Here is a 21,160-nt window from a genome sequence, read left to right on the forward strand (position 1 = left end):
GTGGCAGAGAGGCACAAGCCCCTCTAGGCAGGGCTGTCTAGCAGGGCAGCAGTATTCAAGGCCAGTGTTCTCCCATGTTTGCAGGGTGAAGACTTTAATTAAAAACAATTTATTGGGTAAACATAAAGGACATACTTAGTTGGTTTTTGCTTTGTACCATGAACACGCATGACTCTTCACAAGACAAGATGGCACCTTTATAAGCTTACAACTTAATTTACATAAAACCTAACAGAAGAGGATAAATCTAGGATAAAGTGGGAAGCATGTAATTCACACTGAAAGTAGAGCTGTATGATCATTTTTAGCTCTTTGAAAGTTCTTAAAAGCATTTGCTATCCAAGGGAACATCCCCTTGGAGGCAGGTGGGAGTGGTCACAGTGTGTGCTGGAATGCTTAAGCCGTTAACCAAACTAGCTGAAGGGCCAATAAGAGTGAAAAGATGGCACCAGGGAGGGAGTCATTCGTGCTGAAGCCCAGGCCTCTCTGTCTGCCTCACACTTGTCATCCAGACTAGCTCAAGTGCATCTGCACATGCTGCTGTCACCCCTCCAGGATGCACCCTCCCACTACAACTTTGTGGCAGTGAGCAGGGATAGCAGGAACTGCTGCCAGTAGTGCATTTTGGTTTTATTTTTTTAAGAATAATAGCAATCTGCTATCTCTAGTATATAATTGTATGTGTTGTTTTATCTTTTTCCTTTTTCTTTTTGTTACCAGAGTGCCTCTGATGGCTTTTGGAAGTCGGTGGCAACCCGTGTCCCAAGAGAACCTCATGAGATACGTATCCTGAATCCCTACTTCATCCAGGAGGCAGCTTTCAGCTTCATTGGACTGCCTTTCAACAACGGCCTGATGGGCAGAGGGGTAGGTATAAAGCAGAACAAGCAAAACCAAGGGGAAGGATGAGAGACCAAACAACAGAGTAGGCTTACACTGTTCTTACTTTTCCTTTGGGCCTCCGCTGTTGGACATTGAAGGGAAGTGACTTTGACGCTGTTATGGTGGCAGCGCTCAGCCTCCTTAAGGCCAAGGCAAGGTCCTTCCTTTCTGGTACGAAGCAACGGCTGTTACAGAGAAACCCTTTTCTGGAGGCAGCTCTGAGGCTTCCAGCACCAGCTGGGTGATCTCCTGTCACCTGCAGCCTGCCAGAAGGGCACTTGTTTGTGTGTGTGGAGGGAGCTCCTTCCTAAAAGGAAGAAGGAACCCTGCTCTCTGCACCCTCAGTGCATCTGAAAGCAGTGCAGGTCGCCCTAAAGGTCATGCTACAGTTTTACAATTTGCTGTCCTGATGGAGACTGCAGCCTAAAATCACTGATATTGCACATCTCATCCTGTATCCCAGGCTTATAGTAAAAGAGGGTAAAGGTTCGTTTTATGAGGCCTTTGGTAAGAAATTCTGATCTTACAGTGAAAAGTTTTAGATGTAAAAGCTTACAAAACAAAACAATGTAAACCACAGTTGTAGGTCATAGTTATTAACAGAATACCTCCATGGTCATTCTAGTATCTGTCACCCCCAGTGCAGCTTTTTGGAGTGTTAGCATGGAGTAGGTGGTGACTTGGGTTTTCTGGATTATCTCACACTGCAACACTGAGAACCTGTTTATATTTGCTCTACCTAATGTATCAACCATTAGAGAAAGTATTACTTGGGTAAATTACTCATGTACATATGTGATATAGTTGTTGATAGAGACCACACGTGACATTTTTGGGCACATTAGCACAGCTGACAAACCCAGAGAGAAGCACTTCTGCTGGACAAGGTCTGTTTGCTCTGCCCCTGGCATTGCCCCTCCGTTGTTACTAGTACCGGAGATTTGCCATGTCACAGCATGGATTTGGACTAGATAGAATAGTGCCTCATTCTCCATGCTCTAATTATATCATAAAGTCTTCAGAAATATTAGAGATGTCTGTTTTATACAGGTCAGATGGGTGGGTGCCTGGAGGTGAGACATTCACTTCTTAAACTGTGGTGTGCAAGATGTGCAGACAGATTCAGCCACACAGAATAGGTCTTTTGTGAAATGCATTGTTGCGTATGTATGTACAGAAGCTGTCTTGGGGGTTCTGGAACCACTGGATTTTTGCCCTGTGCACTGAAGGTATCTTATCCCAAATATTCCCTTCCGCTACAAGTAACTTCACGTCTCTGCATTCTCCAGAACTTACCCTTAGAAGGATGTGGTCTTGATTTTTCTTCCAGAAAATCAGGACTGCTGCTCCAATGAAGGACAGAAATTATCAAGACTTTTGCCTTTATTTTCTCCAGATTTGTTTTTATTTTTAGACACGTTATTTTAATACACAAGATATTACTTAAACTGAGAGGAGGAGAGAGAATCCGGAAATGAAAACGCTGTGAACTGAAGTTTATGAGGTTTTGATAGGTTGTTTAACACACATGAGGTTGGGAAATGAAGGCATCTTAATTGAAACCTGATGTTTCACTTCATGAAAGTCCATTTGAGCATTTAAAAATAGTTTATGGAGCTTCAAGGCAAGCAGTCTTTGCCCATGACCCCTGCTAGATTGTGTTAATTGTAGTTCATTCCTTCAGATAGGGCAGCAGAAGCTCTGCAGGTGCATCTGTGGGGCTGGGAGGTTAGTATACCCTGTCCTGTCTGTGCAAGGACACTCTAATACAGTGATTCTGTCAGAGTTTAAAAATAGGGAGAGTGTATTTCTAGCCTGTGGGTACAAATTTTACTACGGACATCAACTATGGACTGCTGTCATGGAGCTGCTGGGACTTCATGCTTTAGTTGAATGCTGCTGCATCTGTGCAAATGCTTCAACAGAAGGTACTGCTGCCAGTATCAAGAGGGAGGAGTCTGAGTAGGATCCCAGTGATACAAATTTGCTATAGACCTTTTTTCACTGAGACTTCAAATGCCAAGAGTGGAAATTGAAGCATCTAGACCAAGAATCCAACTCTCATTAAAGATTTGAGAGAGATCCAGCAAGATGAGCAAGGCAGTTAGAGCAAGGAAAATTGCTCCGCAAGAGACAGTGTGACCCAGCAGCCGCAGAGCATAGCTGGTTGGGTTCAGGGTCATGCTTTAGAGATGCGAGACAGCCTGGAAAACTTTACTCAGGAAAGAAGCGTATGAACGTGGAAAATGAAAATGCTGAGGTCTAGTAAGCAAAAGCACAGCAAACAGTATGTGTCCTGAGTTTCTCTGGGGGAACCGAAATGGGGGCAGATTGGTGCCCCCATGCTGCAGTGTGCTGTGATTTGTTGGACAGGCTACACACAAGGAGGATCAAGGCTGGGGGTGCCTTAGTCATCAAGGCCAACATGAAATCCTCATAAAGAGCAGTAATATTCCACTCTTCTTTGGTTCTGATGCCTAAATAAACTTCAGTGCTTCTCTTGCACACCACATATGGTAACAATGTGCTGCCAATTAACTTTGTAATTTGGGGGCTTTTTCAGCAAGGTTGAGGAGAGCTAGCAAAATAGTTTGGGGCTGATCTCAAAGCGTTTTTCCCAGGATTCAATAAAGGGTGAATGTAGTAACATCCTCTGCTTTGATAATATAATTTGGGCCAGATGGTTCTGGAGGATAGTAGAGGGGTACAACTCAGACATGCATTTTGGTTGCACTTGTGGCATTAGTAGCTGAAAGTCTGAGCAAGGAGCAAAACTGGTCACCCACAATGAACAGTGACTTCTCTCTGGAACAGGTCAAGCTTTTCAGGAGTTTCCTCAGTCCATTTACTGAAGTCCTAAGAAGAGGGAGAGCTCTTTCCTACTACATGTGGACTACTCTTTTCTTGGGATAAGCTGATGATTAAAAAAACCCTTTAGTTTAGGATCCTAGCAGTGTCTGCGGAAAGTTAAATATTAATGCCTGAAGATGATTTAGCATGAAAGAAAGGAGCTAGTAAAGACCCTCTCTTTGATTAAAGAATCCTCTTAAGGAGTGGGCGCAGGCTTGGCTGTCTCACTAGACAAAGGTGTATGTATGTGATTTATGTTTAGGTGGAAGTTCTGTGTATACAGGTCTTTTGGGCTTGAAACCAGACATCACTGGTATTGCAGCTGGTAATTCAGGCATGCAATAACCTATCTTACACTGCAGACAGCTTACTGGGGGACAAGCATGAACATCAGTTCAGAGGTGTCATTGCCTGTTGCATGTACAATGCTAGGGATGGTTATTGCCATGATGCTTTTTACTGTGTAGTGAATAGTCCTGTCTACACAGTAGTGCTCAGAGCCATTTGAGCAGTGGCTTTCTGGCTCCTCTGGGAGCCCTGAGCATGATGTGAGGTGGCCAGGAGAACATTTCAGATGGCACAAATTGTCAGGACTCTGAGGACTCCAGTGCAGACTGTGGTGTTTGTTTCTGTCTCTCTGCTGGTGCTGTGCATCCATGGAACTGCTTATGATTTAACTTCTTCTGAGATTAAGCTCTGCTGCCCAAAACTGTAAGCCTTTGGTTTGTTTGTGTATTAGAAATGGCTGAATCTATAGACCCCTTACTAAAGAGATAAAGCATCCTCCTCTGGACTTCACCCAGCCTCAGCACCAACTTGGTGAAGGAGGAGCCGTGTGCAGGAGGTGTTATCAGGCTGTGTCAGGCACCTGGCCATGGATTAGCACCTCTGCAGAGTGCTGACAGCCCTCATGCACTCAGGGATTAACCTCTGATGCTGGAGTGTTAGCACATCCTGCCCCAGGGCTTCTCTTTGCTGTTATGTGGTTTTGCCTGTGGGCAGGCAGCCTTTCTGGAGATGCCAGTGGTGACTCTTTGCTGCTTAGGCAGCTTTTCAGCTCCCCTGGCTGGTCATAACAACCCTTTCTGTCATTAGTACTGGGTTGCCCTGGTGCCCATAAGCTTTGTCTCCTGGGCTGCTCTTGCTGGACTGTCACTGGGTGAAGGCTGTGTCTTGAGACCTCTTGGGTCTTTATGGAGCAGAACAGAGGTGGGGGATGGCAGGAGCAGAGCAGTCTGCCACCCCATCCTTCCAGTTGCGTGCTTCTCCTCCTTTTTCTGATGGCATCTTCTAAGGCAGGTAGAGGGACAGGTAAAGGGCCACTATATAGAGACTTAGTGTCATTGTAAGCTTTGGGTTTGCAAGACAGCACATCTGCTTCCTGGGCTCGACTGTTAAATCCATTGTTAAATCCACATTGCAGTGTGATCAGTCCATGACCTGCTGCGGAATGGACACTCAGATAAGCCATTATAGGGTAGCAGATAAATGCATACCAGCTGCTTCTCAGTAAATGCCCAACCACGTGCTTCTGCACATGATAGATGCATAGTAACTGAAGGGAGTTTACTTTTCAATGAAAGAGTAGGCCATGAACTCCCATTTAGCACAGAATGAAGCATATACATGGTTACCACAGAGCAGCTAGCTTCTAGTAAAGTCATGCCCTTGCTTGCTCTCTGTTAAATCATTAGGTCCTTAAGAAATACTCCCTGCATTGCACAGGAATCTGCTCTATGGCAAACGGTGAATCAGAACTTGTGCATCAGGTTAGATGTGGTGGAAGATATTTGGTTTGGGCTAAGTCCTATAGGAGCTCAGCAGTTAAATGGCAGGATGGAAACCTGCTGGGCAGCTTATCATGCCACCAGCAACAGGCCCCTGGCCTTTTGCTCTGCTGCAGACCACCAGTTCTGGAGGCTCTGTCCCACTTACAGCAAGGGATAACTAGGGGAGGTGAAGGAAGAGTGTTGGAGATGCTCTGCTTTGTCTTCTGAAGCCCAATATTGCAGCTGACTCAGTGCATGGATGGAGGTAGCTGTGGGAGCACCTTACAGGCACACCTTACTTACAGATTGTAAGCTCCTGTGACAGGGACCGCTCTGCAGAATGCCAGGCACTTGTCTGCTCACAATAAGTGATGCTAAATTGCTTTTTATGCCATATTTCCAAACTTGCCCACTAAGGGAAGCAAAGCGTAGGTTCCTGTGCAAACGTAAATGAACAAAAAAAAAAAATACAGTGACTGTTGTGTGTAGATTGTGATGGCTACTATAGTATTGTTCTGTATTTCTTTTGTTTTGTCTTTATTGCCATTAGGTGGTCAAGTCTGTAACTGATAAAACTAAGGTAGCAATTTTTCCTAGGTGAGCAGTTCTTCAAGTTTTCCCTCAAAAAAATTAATAGAGTAGTCAAACCAATTTGAATAGCTAGTTGTATTATTGTTTTTAGGGAATTTATTCTTTAGCAATGCTTACCCTTTTAGTGAAAAAGGTAACAACTGGAATTGTCTGAACAATCCAATATGTCTTACCCTGAGCTAAGTAAAATCCCATAAATAACTGGAATTCATTTAACATATTAAGGGAGTCAAATATTTCTAAAAACAGATTTACAGCAGTCATTTCCTTCCAGTCCAGCAGGCAGTGACACAGGAATGACCCGGGCATGGAATGAAAAGCAGCAAGAGCTTTTCACATGCACCAAGCAAAGAGCAGTTACCCTCCGCTGGTTCAGTCACCAGCACTGGATCGCCAACGCAAGCCCATGAGGTGATGATGCTCAGCCTCCATTAAGTCCAGAGGAGGGCTGGTGTTCATTTCTGCTGACTGGCTTCTTCTATGAGTAGAAGTCAGTCTTAAAAATGTCTTCAGGGGGACCAATGGAACATGAAACAGCAATGTCTTGAGGGGAAGCCTTTTATCTTTTATTGCAGCAGAAAACAGCGTAGGAGTTAGAAGAACCTGTCCTGTGTCTGTCTGTACTGCTAAAGGCATTTCTGATCCCCTGACCTGGTGGTGCAGACTGGCTGTGTTTGCACCACACAGAGCTTGCAGTGATCCCTGTCGCAGCGCAAGACCAGAGATCTTTGCCTCTCTTGTCTTCACGCTTTTCTTACTCAGGATCCACCATGCATGTGCTCACCTCACCCATGGAGGACACGTGCCAGCGGGCCCCTGGAAGGAGCCACGCTCTGGATGCACAGGCAGCCTTTGCCCAGTACTGCTACGATGACATGTTGCTCACCACTGCTATGTCTGCTGCTTCTCAGCTTCTCAGTTTGTCAGATGGCCTTTTGGTGTCGTCTCTGGTTCATCTGTCAGTCTGCTGCGTTCTCTCCAATGGGACCAGGCAAAGGGCTGATCCCTGGGGAGCATTATATTAGGTATTACATTTTCCAGATGTTTGGGCTTAGACAAGCAGCCCAGGCTTGGAAATTCTGACTGTCAGTTCATGCCACATTTTCCAGGGAGGTTGCCCTTGTAGTTGTTTACCAGTGCTGAGGAGGGGATGCTGAACCTGGTACCCACCGTGGGCCCCAACTGGGACAGAAACCTGTGAGACACAGTAGGGGGTACAGAGCTTGGAAGGCCAAGTTCCAGGCTTGTGGCACGGAACTGCCAATGCTTTCTGGGGTCTTGCCATTCCCAGCCCTCCCTGACTGGTGGGCACCAGTTCAGGTCGGAAACTCATCATGGCTACATCTGGAGCAGCGGTCCTGCTGGGCCACTCCAGGCAGCCCCATGCCATGGCCTAGCCTGCACTGGCCAGTCTTTGTGCAGCTGGGAGGCATCCCAGGAGGCTTCTGCCTCGGCACTGGCCACTGTTGTGCTGCCATTCTTCAACCATTTCGCTGAAAGCAGCATTGCTTGGTGGACAGGAGTACCCAGGCACATAGAGGGCCATGAGCAGGAAGACAGGCTTTGAGCTCGTCCAAACCCAGATTGTTATTCCTGAGGCAGGATGTTGGGATTTTGGGTTTTTTCCTTAGCAATGGCCTAGAAGAACATGAGGCCTCCTTAGTTGTTTGAGAGAGTTTTGTTTTCATAACTCAATGCAAGAGGTGTGGTGGTTGCTTTGGTATGTCTTTGGGGCACGGCACCAGGGTGTGTGTGGTGAGATTGCACTGACGCATTGTGCAGGGCATAGCAAGCCAGGTTTGGCACAGCCATGTCCATGATGCCTAACTTCTTTTGGAGTGATCTGTCCCCCAGCTTGCCCTGAAGGTTGTACATGATTCATTAGGTGCAGATTAGAGCTTAGCAGCAAACAAATTTATATGCCTGTGTACAATCAGGAGAGCTTGGAAGCTGTGTAGATGCAGCCAGAGAATACTTCTAACCCGTTTCCTCTCTCTGATACGTGTTCCCTCTCATTTGCCACTTCTTTGCTGAGAGGATAGGAGAGCCCTTTCCTCTGGACCTGAGAATGCTGCTGAGTTGGTTTCTGTGCAGCACAGCTTGGGACACATCCCTAGATCCTACAGGGCCTTCTCTTTCCTGTGCTGCATGCTGGACATGAGGCAGTGCTTCATTTTCAACAGAGGGGAGGAGTAGCAGAAGCTCAGCAGGCCGTGACAGGAGAAAACCACTCAGTTTCTATAGTTTAAACCAAATCAGGACCAAAGCGCTGCATTGACTTACTAATGACATGTAGTTAACCAGCAATCATTCTTCTTCTATACTTCTGTTCAAGCTGGCTCCTTTTTTTTCAAGCCTCTCTAATTCCCCAGTTACTGTTTAATCTGTTTTATAGTTGCTTCTTCTTTAACGTAAGCAGTTTGGAACAAATGCCCAGTTATGTGTATTTGATCCAGGCGCATGTGGGTGCACACACAGTTTGTACTCATGTTCTTCTCTTAGCAGGTGCTGTTACCCACGCCATTTACTAAGCGTGGGCTCTGCAGGCACCCCCGTGCTGCCCTAACAGTTATTGCCCTCAGTGAATAGCAGGGATAATAATTTTTAAAATATTTTCTAGACGATCCTCTCTAGCCCACAGGGTTCTGCCTGCAGCAGTGGGACGTGAGGCTGCATCTCAGCAGTGAAGGTGTGAATGGCTGCTGATCTCTGTCTTCAAGGGCGACACACGCATTAGGCTGTAGCTACCGTAGTATTGGAGGGTGCTAACATAAATAAGGCATAATTTAATTAAAAACTGCCATCAGATCATCAGTTTCTGAATGTGATTTTAGGGTAACACAAAACTATTTTACTAAGGACAGCATGTGAATTTCTGATAGTCATAGGAGCCAAACCAGATACATCTACTACAATCTGAGAGATTAGGAAGTCTTTGGTAGTCTTTGGTATTTTAATCATTTTTGAGAGAGAAGCAGGCAGTACTGAGGTACTGGCATGTCAGGAACTACTGAAGAACAGAAGCAGATGAGAAAATTATCTCCTATTTTTCCATAAAGGCCATTGGAGGTATTATATGTAGAATAAAATCAGGCAGATATTTGGTGACCAAGGGAAAGTTCACTTTTGATTTCTGTAATCTGTTATTCTCCAAACAGAAATAAGAATATGCTTGAAAGAAAGTTATGGTCGTTTGGCAGTCCTCCCATAAGGTTGGGTAGTATGATTAATTCTCTGTGGTTTGTAAGACTCACATTAGAAAGTTAGCTCTTAAATGTTAACTTGGCCAGTGAAATTCCCTCCAGGGAAAGACCCTGTGTCTCCCTTGAGCTGTACCGTGGGAATGGGCCCAGTGCAAGTGTGGGTGGTGTTAACGCAGTCGTATTCCCAACAACGACACATTCTCAAGGACGTAACCATTTACTCACTATGTTTTGGACACTGTAACTACAGCTCAGCTGAGGGAAAGGGTTTTGTGGCAAGTCCACTTACCAGCTGATGCAATTCCAGTGACATCCGAATGTCATCTCCTATGTAAAACATAAAGCTGGGAATATCTGAATTTGAACTGCCATGCCTGGGAAGACAGGATGTTCTTGCATATTTTGAAATTTGGGACAATTTTCTTATCCTTGCCTAATAAACTTTTTTCAATTTTTTTTAAACCCCTCCTTGATATTTTATGGCTACAAGTGAATTAACAATTAACTAAAGTAACCAGAATAAAAACAATACTGTTTTTATGAATGTTGCTGTCTAGTATGGGTCAATTGAAATTAAGCAGTGAGAACAAAATGACTCTGCTGTTTTTCCTAACATCTGGAGCTGGCACAGGAGGATGTAGTAAAGTCTTTTCATTTCAGATGTGCACTGTTACAGTTGCACTGCAAATGTTTTAATCTGATGTCTCACTGATTTAGCCATAAGCAGTTTTTGCATGTTTGTCTTCAGATTAGTGTAATTCCAGTGCACTGTATTGGAGTTCTCCATAGCACATGTGTTGTGCTCCCAGCTCTGCACATCTCAGCTAGGGTATGGGTGGCATTCTTTGCTTGGAAAATGTTGGTCTTGGGACTGGTCAGGTGATCAGAAGTGAGCAAGGTAGTGTGCTGCCAAAAGCTGGTTCCTTTGAATGAGCGGCAGAAACTCAAAACATTGTGTTCCCAGTCTGTTGCAAACATCAGGTGACGTGCAATAGCGTTGCTCACCGGTTCAGGGTAAACCGTTTTAAATGCAAAATATAAGCGTGCAGCTGGTTTCTACATCTCAGCTAAGAGGCTGTCACCCTTGGTGACTGTCTGAGCATGTCCTCTGAATTCGTGAAGCTTTTGATATGGCCAATGTTGGATGCTCTACAAATGAAGATAAGATATGTGGGTGGATTTCTCAGCCTCTCCCTAGCCGCTGGGTTAACACTACCTCTGGATTTGTCTGCCTAAAGGGGAGCTAGAACAGTCTGTGAGCTAGGGTTTTGCACTGGGAGCACTCATCTATCACAGCGGTCATGTTCATCTGAACGCACAAGAGGAGTTGCAGCTGTACAGCACCACTGTCACAGGGCCTCGGCAGAAGCCATATGAAATGGGAAGGGCTGAGGCTGGACTTCGGTGCAAATGGCTGGTCAGCAGACGGGAGAGGCCAGTTGGGGTGTCCCTCCTCAGAATGCGAGCACCCATCTCTGACTGGCTTCCCACTGCTCCTTGTCTTCCCAGTATGCTGTGGCTAGGAAGGGTGGGTATGGCACAGGCCAGAGTGCCCTTTGCCTGGAAGGGTGCTCCTGAGCAAAGGAAGGGGTCTCAGTGCACACTGCTGACTGGGTCTGCCTGATCTCCATCTCCCAGAGCTGTCTAACAGCCTCCTTAAACTGCTTTTGCCATCAGTAAAATAAAGAGTTTGTACTGTTCCTCACTTCTGCTCCTTTGTGGTGGGCTGTTTGGGATAAGTATTCCTCCTCAGCCTAGCTGGAAGCCAGCAACGTGCATAGAATTGTAACCCAGTATCTACGTCTGTTTTCATTTCAGAAAACTAACGTATCCACTGTGATTCATCCTCCAGGTCGTCTGCTGCCCCATTCTCAGGATAGCAAAGTTGTGGAAGGGGAGTCTGACCATTTGCATTAATCCCTCTGCCCTGCAATACTCCCCCGGAGAGTCAGGTCATAGACTCTCAAATGAGAGCTGCTGCTTTTGTGCTAGATGCTTTGCAGGAAGCTAGCTAACATATGATTTTCTTTATAAGTTGGGAGGCTATTGACCCTGCATGATGGCACTGGGCAGCTGATGTGCCGATATAGCCAAATACCCTGTTCCTGATTTTCTGCTTAGCAGCAGCAGTGCCCCTGTGAGCAGAGACAATAAGAGGAAATCTTTGATTATAGAAATGGCAACCTGCTAATGACTTCCATTCCTGCTTTCTCTCCTCTCAGAACATCCCCACCTTGGGAAGCGTAGCAATAACCATGGCGCTCCACAACTGTGATGAGGTGGCGGTAGCTGGGTTTGGCTATGACATGAGTTCACCCAATGCACCGCTGCACTACTATGAGAACATCAAGATGTCTGCCATCAAAGAGGTAGGGAGCTCCTGCCAAGCACATCTTCCTCCCAAGCCCGCCGACTGCCCTGACTCCAGAGCCTGACTGGGATGGTGATGTCAACTCACAGCTTTCCTGTATGGGTCAAAACACAGCTCCACCCATGCATTTGCCTGTAAAATTCTAGACATTCTCCCAAGCGCAATGTGTGTTAAAAATGGTTATTTCTGCTGGGAAAAGTTCTCTGGAATGTGTATATAATGTGATTCCTTCTTCGAGCAGCAGAGAAAAGATTCACGTAAATGTTAACTTGAGTAGGGTGAAAGGGAGCAATTCTGCTCTGGGGTTGAAAAGATGTGGCCTCCTCCTGCTTTTTGATCCATTGTATTGCTCTCTAATCCATAGGCTTCTTTTGCTAGATGATCCCCTTCTTAGCCCCTGTGAAATGTGGGGGAGGTGAGATTAGCCCATGCATGTTAGCTCTCAGCTGACTGTTCAGCAGCAGTTAGCTAGTGTAAACACATCATGGTTCTGTGGAGACTGCTCTTTAAAGCCAGATCTACATTAGAAACATTTTGTGGTACTATCACAGTGAGAAGAACAGCATTTTTAGAGGAACAAAAGCTCTCGTGTTGGTATAATGCAGCAGTATAAAGACACTCTTTCAGGTTTGTCCATTTCCCGTACCAAACTAGAGCAAACTTGGACGCTGATCAAAGCTTCTGTAGTGGGAAGGTTTGCTGCTTTTTTGGTAGAGCTCAATCTTTCCCAGGACAGATGTGGCCCAGGTCTTTCTAAGGTTGCTTCCCCCTCTTCACTGGCGCCAAGATAGGGAAACTTTCTCCATCCTGCTCCACATTGTGAAAAGTTCTATTGTTCGTGGACAGTAGCTGTCTCCTGGCACTTGGCATTTGTTCACCTCGAGCACTTTGCCACTGATCCAGGCCAGGAGGGAAGCTGGGAAGTTGTGTTTTTCCAAATCACAAGATTGTACGTGTCTTAGGACTCTCACAGGCTGCAGGCTGCATGACCCCAGGCAGACTGAGAGGAGTTGGAAATCAGTGATTAGTCAGCTTGAGAAATGAGAATAGCATGTCTAATTATCAGAGTAATGAGGCTTCGGAACAACCTCTTAGCAGAGGCCAAGAGAACAAACTGAGTTTGGGTAAAGACTGTGAGGAGGTCCCCAATATATCAAGGGATTGGACGTTGTGGTCCTGAGGTGCCTTCTGGGCCTCTGGAGGTAGCAAGAAAGTCTGCCTTGCTCAGTGGAATAACCATGGATTTAATCAGTCCTGGCTGGGAAAGTGTGTGCCCATTTACAGGATTTAAAGGGTACGTCCAAAGAGGAAGAGTGAATTGAGTCACTATGTACAGAATTGGTGTCTGGCTTGTAAGATCTCCGAATGGAAAATAGCTGAGGAATATCATTCTTGCAGTAGTAGAGGAGGTATCACTGTTGGTTTGCCCAGCTCTGACTCTTCCCTGGGCATCTGCTTATAACCACTGCTTGAGACAGGACCCTGGGCTACCCAGGCCCAGGTCTGAGTCAGTACAGCTGGTTCCTTAGTCTTCCAGCAAACACACAAGTACACCAAAGTGAAAACAGATGCGGATGCCTGGCTCCAGCAGTGGATACAGAGACTCTTAATGAAAGTTTCAGGAGAAGCTTTTGTCTCTGTAGTGCCACTGTTTGCACTCTGGTGAATCAGCTGCCTTTGGTGGAGAATCACTCTTGCCCCCTTGTTCCTCCTGTCTCATAAGGATGTCAGTCCCATGGTCTGCTCTTGGACATGGGGACACTCACAGTGGGTGTCCTGTGCCAAGCCTGTTTTGCAACCTGGTAAATGTCTCTGACCTCAAGGACACCTACACAGGAGCTGACAAGAATGAAGTTGTCTTGCTCCTGATCCTTATATGGATCAATAGGAAAAGTTGGCAAAAAGAGTTGGATGACAGAGTCTCTGGTTGAAGTCACTGGCCCAGATCACTTGGATCTCTGATTCTGGAGCCCAGCACCCTGAGTTGGATGCAGAAGCCAGTGGAAGACAGGAGGGAGTCACTCTTGGACACCTTATGTGGTCTCAGGAATAAACCTTGCATGGCACAGGACAGTAGATGAGGATGAACATGTGAAATACAACCAGTAGGGTCTCCTAGAGAGACCAATTGGTGTCTGGTTTGTCAAGCCTCTGCTGTCTGGAAGCTGTCAGTCATCATGTCCAGGATGTTCTGTACAGAAGTGAGAGAGCGTTGAAAGGTTCTGGTGAAGCCTCACTAATTCAGATGTCATTGGATTTGTTTCTGCAGCCGGGGCTGTTGCTGAGAGCTCTGCGGGCCAGTGGAGCTGGTCCTAGGAGGAAGGTTCCTGTTCCACTTGAAGGCTCGTTATCTGATATGTGTCTGCCCATCTAATCCTCACATCCTCACCCACAGGCTCCTCTTACATTTCGCTGCCCTGGTACAAGAAAAGCCATCTGTTCCCAAGTATCAATAATTAATGCTCCTCCTTCCTCTGCCCCTCCCAATAGGACAAATTGTTTGTGATATTGTGGAATGTGAAGAGCAGAGAGAGGATTGCATTTCTTTCTCTCCCATTTAATATTAATGGTAGCTGGTAATTGTTAGTCACCTGAGGGTGAAGTTGAAAGGTGAAGGCCGTAATAGTTGGGTTTTGTCTTCTGCAGTTGCACTCAAAGAACACACAAATGGATATTTGCCCCACTCTACACTGGCAGCGCCCTGCACACCCTGCTTGAAGAGAGAACTGCATGTGGTTTGCAAATCGGGAGGCTGGCCTGCATTGATACGTTGTGCCAAGCCTTGCCCTTGGCATTAGTGGAAGAAGACTGACCCAGAGCCAAGCTCCACCAATGTTTTTGTCTGTTCCATCTGCTTTGATACCTAAAGGCCCAAAAGCATCCACAGCATTTTCCTCAGTGTTACTTTGGACCTCTGGGATTGCGTCTGGGTCTAGTTCTTCCTGGTCCTCCTCTACATTTCAACCTCTAAAGGAGATGCTAAAGCAGGCTATGCCTTGAAATTACGCAGGTATCGTCTTTGTCCTCTGTCTGGCCTGCAGACCTATGGAGGCTGGAGTACTCATTCCCGGACAAGGGAGTGGAACAGGTTTGCTTAACGTAGCAACATCACAGCACTGAAACAGCTGCCATGGGATGCAGCTGTTCCACCATAACAAACATCCCAGGCAGGAACCCCTGCAGTTTGACGAGGCTTTGGTGGGGCAGAACCTCTATTTCTGAAGTTGAAATCTTTTCCCTGACTGCCAGGCTCCTGCAGCCTGAATAACCAAAAATCTGCAGTGTTTAAGCCTGGAGAGCAGCTGCAGGGAAGCACTCCAGCTCCACCCTGAAACCATCACTGTCTTTACAGAGAGAATGTAAACACCAGCAGTGTCCTGGGTCTGGAGGTGCCACATGTGTGTGTGCGGCTCATGGGAGCCTCCCTGGGAACATCCATCGAGCCCCTTCCCTTGCCTGGTGTCCACAGGGGGAAAGGGCCTGCCAGCGAGCGTGCACCCTCTCAGCAAGGTGTGTCACTGATTTACACTTGAGGCCTGCTTGACATCTCTCTGGACACTCTTGAAACTGTGTGACTCATCTCCAAGGAATTTGTTCTGATTACATAAAAAAAGCCAGCAAAATGCACTTTCTTGCTCAGAGCTGGGCGGAGATGCCTCTCCCATGCCAAGACTGAGGTGATAAAATCTCTGTGGAAATTAATGTGATTTTTCCTGTTGCTCTGTGGGACTGGTGGCTGAATTTCCAAGAGGAGAAACAGGCAGACTCAGTGTATAGTTTTGCTTAGTCTTTGCTTTCCCTGCAGGGGTAAAAGCCCTCGAGGTCCAAGATTGAGCTACTGTTGCTACCACAGAAGGCAGCTGCCTCCGCTGCCTCTTCCAGTATCTCCGACTCCCAAGGGCTGGGCAGGCATTTACTGCCCCAAAGGAAAAGGCTCTGCGATGAGGCAGATGCTCTGGAACTTCATCAGTGTTACCAGTCAAGGGGAAGTATATGGTCTTGGGACTCTGGTCAGTAGCATGGCTGCAAAACGCATATGGATTCCGTGCTTGTGAATGTTCATGAGAGTAAATTTCTCCAGTTTAGTCCTGGACAGCTTCCTTACCCTCTGTCCTGGGTAGCTCAGTGTATTCCAGCCATGGTACATCCAGGCAGACCTGGTGGAGAGGACCCTTTTCTGTTCATAAGTGTGCTCTGGAGAGCTGAAAGCACACTGGTGCAGTGCTTTCAGTTTCAGGCTGTGAGCTGGAAGATCAATGCTTGCGGGGCAAAACCGCCCCTCGATCCCAGCTCTGCTGCCCAGCACCTTCTCCCCTCATCTCTCATCTTCTCCCCATCAGGGCCAGGGGTGCAGAGTCCCTGGCCTGCACTCCAGCAGGGGGGTTCTGGGTGCTATGAAGACAGCCTACTGGTCTCTGGGAGATGGCTGCCCAATAGACCCGGTGCTGTTGTGTAAACTTTCATCAGTGATTTTTCAGCTCTGATCCTGTCTCTTTGTTTTAACTTAGAAATTGCAGAACGTCCAAGTGTGTCATCCCCCTTCAGTTACTATTTTCCCTATTCCCAGTAACTTTGCAACAGCTTTCAACCCTTGGCTGCTTCCAGGAATGCTGTACAGAAAATGATTGAGTCTTTGCCAAGGTGTCTGCTCACTTGTTTCTGTTTTTGTGGCAGTGAGTCCATCAGAGCTGAATTTTGATAGTTTATTGTATTTTTATTTCTTGCTCAGGTCTTGTAATGCTTCCTGCCCAAGCACTCCATAAAAGTGTATTTTTATCACAGGTCACTGTCTTCTATTAATGCAGAAGTGTCAGATCCACTGGAAACATAGCAAAGGAAACATGGAAATGGAGGTGAGGAAAAAGGGAATAATTTTTAAATGGAGTGAAGGCTTTTCTGGATAAAAAAATTAGTGTACCTGCCCGTAAGGATTACAATAGACCTTCATTGCTAATGGCAAAACAGGCTAGTGTTTCAGGCAGAAATTGTTTCAGGATGGGAAGGTGACAGTGTTTAGAATAGTGAAAACATGAGTTGATGAAACTGAGAGAGCAGGAGGCCGTGCTAAATCGTGGGAACGAAGCACAAGACTGGCTCCCTAAGTATTCCTCTTCCACCTGCCCTGCCATAGCACACAGCCTTCCCCAGCCTCGTGATCCAGAGGTGGGCTTCAGTCTCCTGGTCATTTCTTGCAGGAGCAAGGATGCGAGCAAGGAGTCACCTCAGATGCCACAGAGGGAACACCCCGAGGTGTCTTCTCAGCAGCTGGCTGCAGACTGCCTCACACACTTGCAGTTAGTAAAAATGGAGAATGTGTGGTTAAAAGCCACCCTTATCCATCCAGAGCCCCTCTGTGGCATTTGTGTCGCTCGGTGGAGCTGCTGACTTGTCTCCTTTTTGCTGTAGAAGCAGATCAAGCGCAGCGCCGATGTTGTTGGAGGTGTCAGCTCCTTTGATACAGCTGTGCCCGGCACTTCAGTGACTTGCTGCCTGACCCGAGGGGGAGGTGGTGCGACTGCCTTTGATGGCTTCTTTCTGATCATTGGCTCCGCTTCCCCAGCAGGTCTTTGTGGGATGCTGGAGGACACCATCTTGTAACACTTCTTATTCAGCCTGTGTAAGGGCTGTCTCAAGGGCCAGGGGAGGTGGCCTGCAGCACGCAGTGACACACAGCTTTGTCTCTGTCTCTCCCCGCCAGCAGCTACCTCTCAGAATAATCCGCAAACATCAAGTTTGGAGTCTCGGCCCATAAAGACACAAACAATAGTGCTTTATCATCATCTGGGCTCTCTCTGTGAAGCCGTCCTTTGCATTTTAAATCAACACAAGTTGCTTGGGAGGGGGTGGTTGGGCTGCTTCAGGCTTCCAAGTACCTTAAAGTTTGCGGTAGCCAACAAGAAGAACAAAACTCCTTTGAAAGCCGGGCAGATGTCTAGCCTGGTGATTTATAGACTAAAAACACAGCTATTCGAGCCTGGCTGATGAATTGCAATTGGAGTACACGGAATGGTGCAGACTGAAATGGAGGTCAGCTTTGGAGAGGGAGGTTAGGGGCTGGGGCAGGGGGACCTCTGAAAGGGCAGTGCTTTTTCTTGGGGCCAGCAGTGATGACTGATGAGGTTTATACATTTTTGTCTTTGTTTAAAAGCCACCTGTCTGACAGCATTTTGGCTGAACGAAGGCCTCACATGCTGTGCCTGTGCATAAGGACTGTGTGTCTATGGAGTAGAAATCCAGAAAAGATTGATGGACTAGCAGTCACGACCAGAGCACAGGTATTGTCTCTTTCAGTAGGACAGAAGTACGGTAACACTCGTGGGGTACCACTGTGCACTCATAACAGCAAGGAAGGTAAGGCTGTAGGATGGACAAAAACAGAACTAGGATTTGGACAAGATCTCTGTAGGAGAAGACAGTAAAAGATCTACAGGGGTGTGCTAGAGCCCAGCTGCTGACCCCAACATTGAACACAGACCTCTGGAGGGGTGCTAGGTACCAGCAGAAATCGCACTGTCACGGATGTACAGTAGGAACCAGTAGTACTGTCAAGGGGAGAGCCCAGGTATTCCCAGATGCAGTAGGTAGCACAGTTCTTCTCACCAACTGTGAGGGCACAAGAAGAGCTGGTGGCCTTTCAGAGCTGTTTTTACCAGGCATGAAGACCTTGCAGAGGGACATTTTAGGAAATAGCATTTGATCAAGTGCCTTCATGGTTAAATTAAATGGAAAGGCAACAGAAGGGATGTTATAACTCAGATTTTTCTTCCAAAAGGAGGGAGCTTGATAAGCAGGGCTGTACCCCCACCGTGGGGTGTTACTCAGCAGTACTGGTGGGGTGCTCAGTGGAATTGGGACGTGTGTGCAGACTCTGACCTCCCTGAATTTAGGCCTAGACTAGGAGAAATGGGCTACCAAAAGCAGATGCACTGAAGAACTCAGGGACTCGTTGTAGCCTTGGAATCTTTTTTGTGAAAAGTGCAAAAATTATCTGCAATTCATGTTTGCAGCAAGGGGGGAACTGGCAGGAAAAGGCTGTAGGCATAACTTCATAAATAACTGCTTCGAAGGTGGTGTTAGAAGTAACAGAGAAGTGGGGGAGAGCATCAGGAGACCTTACCCCTGATGGTTGGAACGGACAGAGATAAAGGGGAAACTGGCAAAAGTCAAGTTGAATTAGATCTTGCAAAGGAAAATAAACAAACACTGGACAGTCCCACTGCCAAACAAATAATATGGAAACAAGGAAAGAATTACCAGGGCTCTGGCATCCAGGGAGGTGAAGGAAGCAGAAGGCGTAGGGATTAAGGAGCCAAAAATGGGAACCACATGAATGAATATATTACCTCCATAAGGGTGATATGATGAACGTGAGGGAAAGGGTGGCTTATGGTGAGAAATTCATAGAAACAGAAAATTACCGGGTCAGCAGTGAAAGGCAAAAGCCATTGAAGCTAATGCACTAGGTGTGAGAGCCTGAGAGATCTCTGTTCCAGCTGCTGCGCTGTTGAGCCAATTAAGCTGCAAGTCCAGAGGAAAAGGTCCTCAATAAATCTATCAGGTTGCACGTGATTCCACAGGATTAGATTGTAGTGGACATAATACCTCTTCTTCCTTTCTTTTTAGGGGGGATCGGAGCGAGGCAAGGAAAATAATCTTGTCAAATTCAGACCTCTTAATCTGACCTCAGAGGTACTATTTAGAACTTCAGAGCAAAGTTTAAATGAAAGAATAATTAAATCCTAAAAGCAAACACAACATGGATTTACCAAAGGCAGGTTACAAAAACCAATTTAATATCTTTATTTGATTAAAAAAAAAAATCATTCTGGGGACAGAGGAAGTGTGGTAGCCCAGTCTGTCTGAAGTTCACTTAGGCGTGCAATAGTGTGCCATGTGAGATATTATTAGTTAAGCTTCAGAAGCTACGGTTTGGTGCAACACCTGTATGTGAATAGTCTCTCTAAAGAAGAACACAAAGAGCAGCTCTGAGCGGACGGCTGGGAGTTTCCCCATAGGAGGTCATGTTCAGTGTTTGCTTTAATGATTTTTGGCACAGAAGGCAATGGTGTGCAAGTGGAATTTGTGATGAGACAAAACCAGGTGTGGTCAATGCAAGGGAGGATCAAAATACCATCCAGGAAGACCATGAACACCTTGAGAACAGGGGTAAACTGGGTGGCATGAAACCTAAGAGTATGAATGGAAGGTCTTGCTGTTCGGGGCAATACCAGAAATTTTGACTTTAAGCTGGGATAGCATTATTTGGCAATGGTGGAGAAGGAAAGTGCTTAGATAGGTACAAATAAATCACAGGATAATTCAGCATGCCAGGCTGTTACTGTGGGAAAAAAAGGCAAATACAGCTCTGGAAAGACTAGAGAAAAAGACTTGTAGAGAGAGAGAATTGTCTCTGCATGAGGCAATGGTGAGCCTTTTTTCTGGTTCACGAGAAGTAAATTTGGGGTAAATAGGGACAGAGGGAGCTACTACACTTCTGGGAAATTTCCCAGTTTTCATAGGGGAAATGAACAGCCTGTTTTGGTAGAAGGAAGGCATGGCTTGTTTAGCTTGGTAAAATGAAGACTGAGAAGAGATACAATTGCTCTCTCTGTATGTATTAAGAATAAGCAGGAGCTAAAAGAGCTGTTCAAATTTTCAGGTTGATAGAAGAATGACTGGGCATAAAGGAGCTGTGAGTAAATTTCCTAAACATGAAAAAAGGAGGGTGCCCAGCCCTCCCTTATGTTTCAGCACTTGTGACTGCCGAGGGGGTGCAGGCAGACGGGGCAGTCTGGGGTGATGGACTGAGGAGGGGGCAACGGGTCCTGAACGAGGCAGGGCACTGGGGTCATGGGAGGTGCACTGGGAGGTGAAACTGCTGCTTGGGTGGCCACAAAACACCTAGTGTGCGTGGTCACCATGTCGGGACCAGAGCAAGGGCGTGGGCACAGCAGAATCATGAAAAATAAGCAGCTCTAGAGACAAGGCAGCGGAGGTTAAAGGCAGAGATAAATTGGCACTGGAGGAGACTGGAAACCGACTGCTACCAGTGAAGTAGCACTTCTTGCTGCTGCTGTGGTTTCTGTGTAGGTTTTGAGGGAGAAATGCTGCTGACCTGCAGAAATACAGAGGATGTAACAGAACTGAGAAACCTCCTGCTTTACAACTTTCTGTTTTTCTTGAATGCATTCCTCATTGACTTCACTCTCTCTGATTAAATCTTCCTGTATTTTAAGATATTGCAATATACTTGATATGACTAATGTGCTCTGAAGCTGAGGCATTCCCTGATTGTAATTGATTACAGATGGGGAGCTTACCTTCCTTCCTCCTGGGTTGGTCTCTGAAACATTTTCCTAGTCTTAAAATATTCTACTTGCCTTCTCTTGAAGGGACAGAGAATGTTGTGTGCTTCCTCATGGAATTGTCAAGAAAAAAAGGACGGGTGGTTTGGGGCTGCTGCATTTGCATAACCCTGAAAGGTGGCTTTAACT

The 21,160-nt window shown here is 46.4% G+C and overlaps 1 protein-coding gene across 5 annotated transcripts in view; it reads left to right on the plus strand.

The window, feature by feature from the left end:
* Positions 1-21,160, plus strand: part of ST3GAL3 (ST3 beta-galactoside alpha-2,3-sialyltransferase 3) — a 198,013-nt gene that overhangs the window by 168,440 nt on the left and 8,413 nt on the right. For all 5 annotated transcript variants that reach the window (XM_041127515.1, XM_041127516.1, XM_041127517.1 and 2 more), the window contains 2 exons: positions 721-867; positions 11,518-11,664. In XM_041127515.1, coding sequence (XP_040983449.1) covers positions 721-867; positions 11,518-11,664 — 294 coding nt within the window. The remainder of the gene's footprint in view (positions 1-720; positions 868-11,517; positions 11,665-21,160) is intronic.

Source organism: Aquila chrysaetos, chromosome 12, assembly GCF_900496995.4.
Source record: "Aquila chrysaetos chrysaetos chromosome 12, bAquChr1.4, whole genome shotgun sequence".
NCBI classification, from domain to species: Eukaryota; Metazoa; Chordata; class Aves; order Accipitriformes; family Accipitridae; genus Aquila; species Aquila chrysaetos.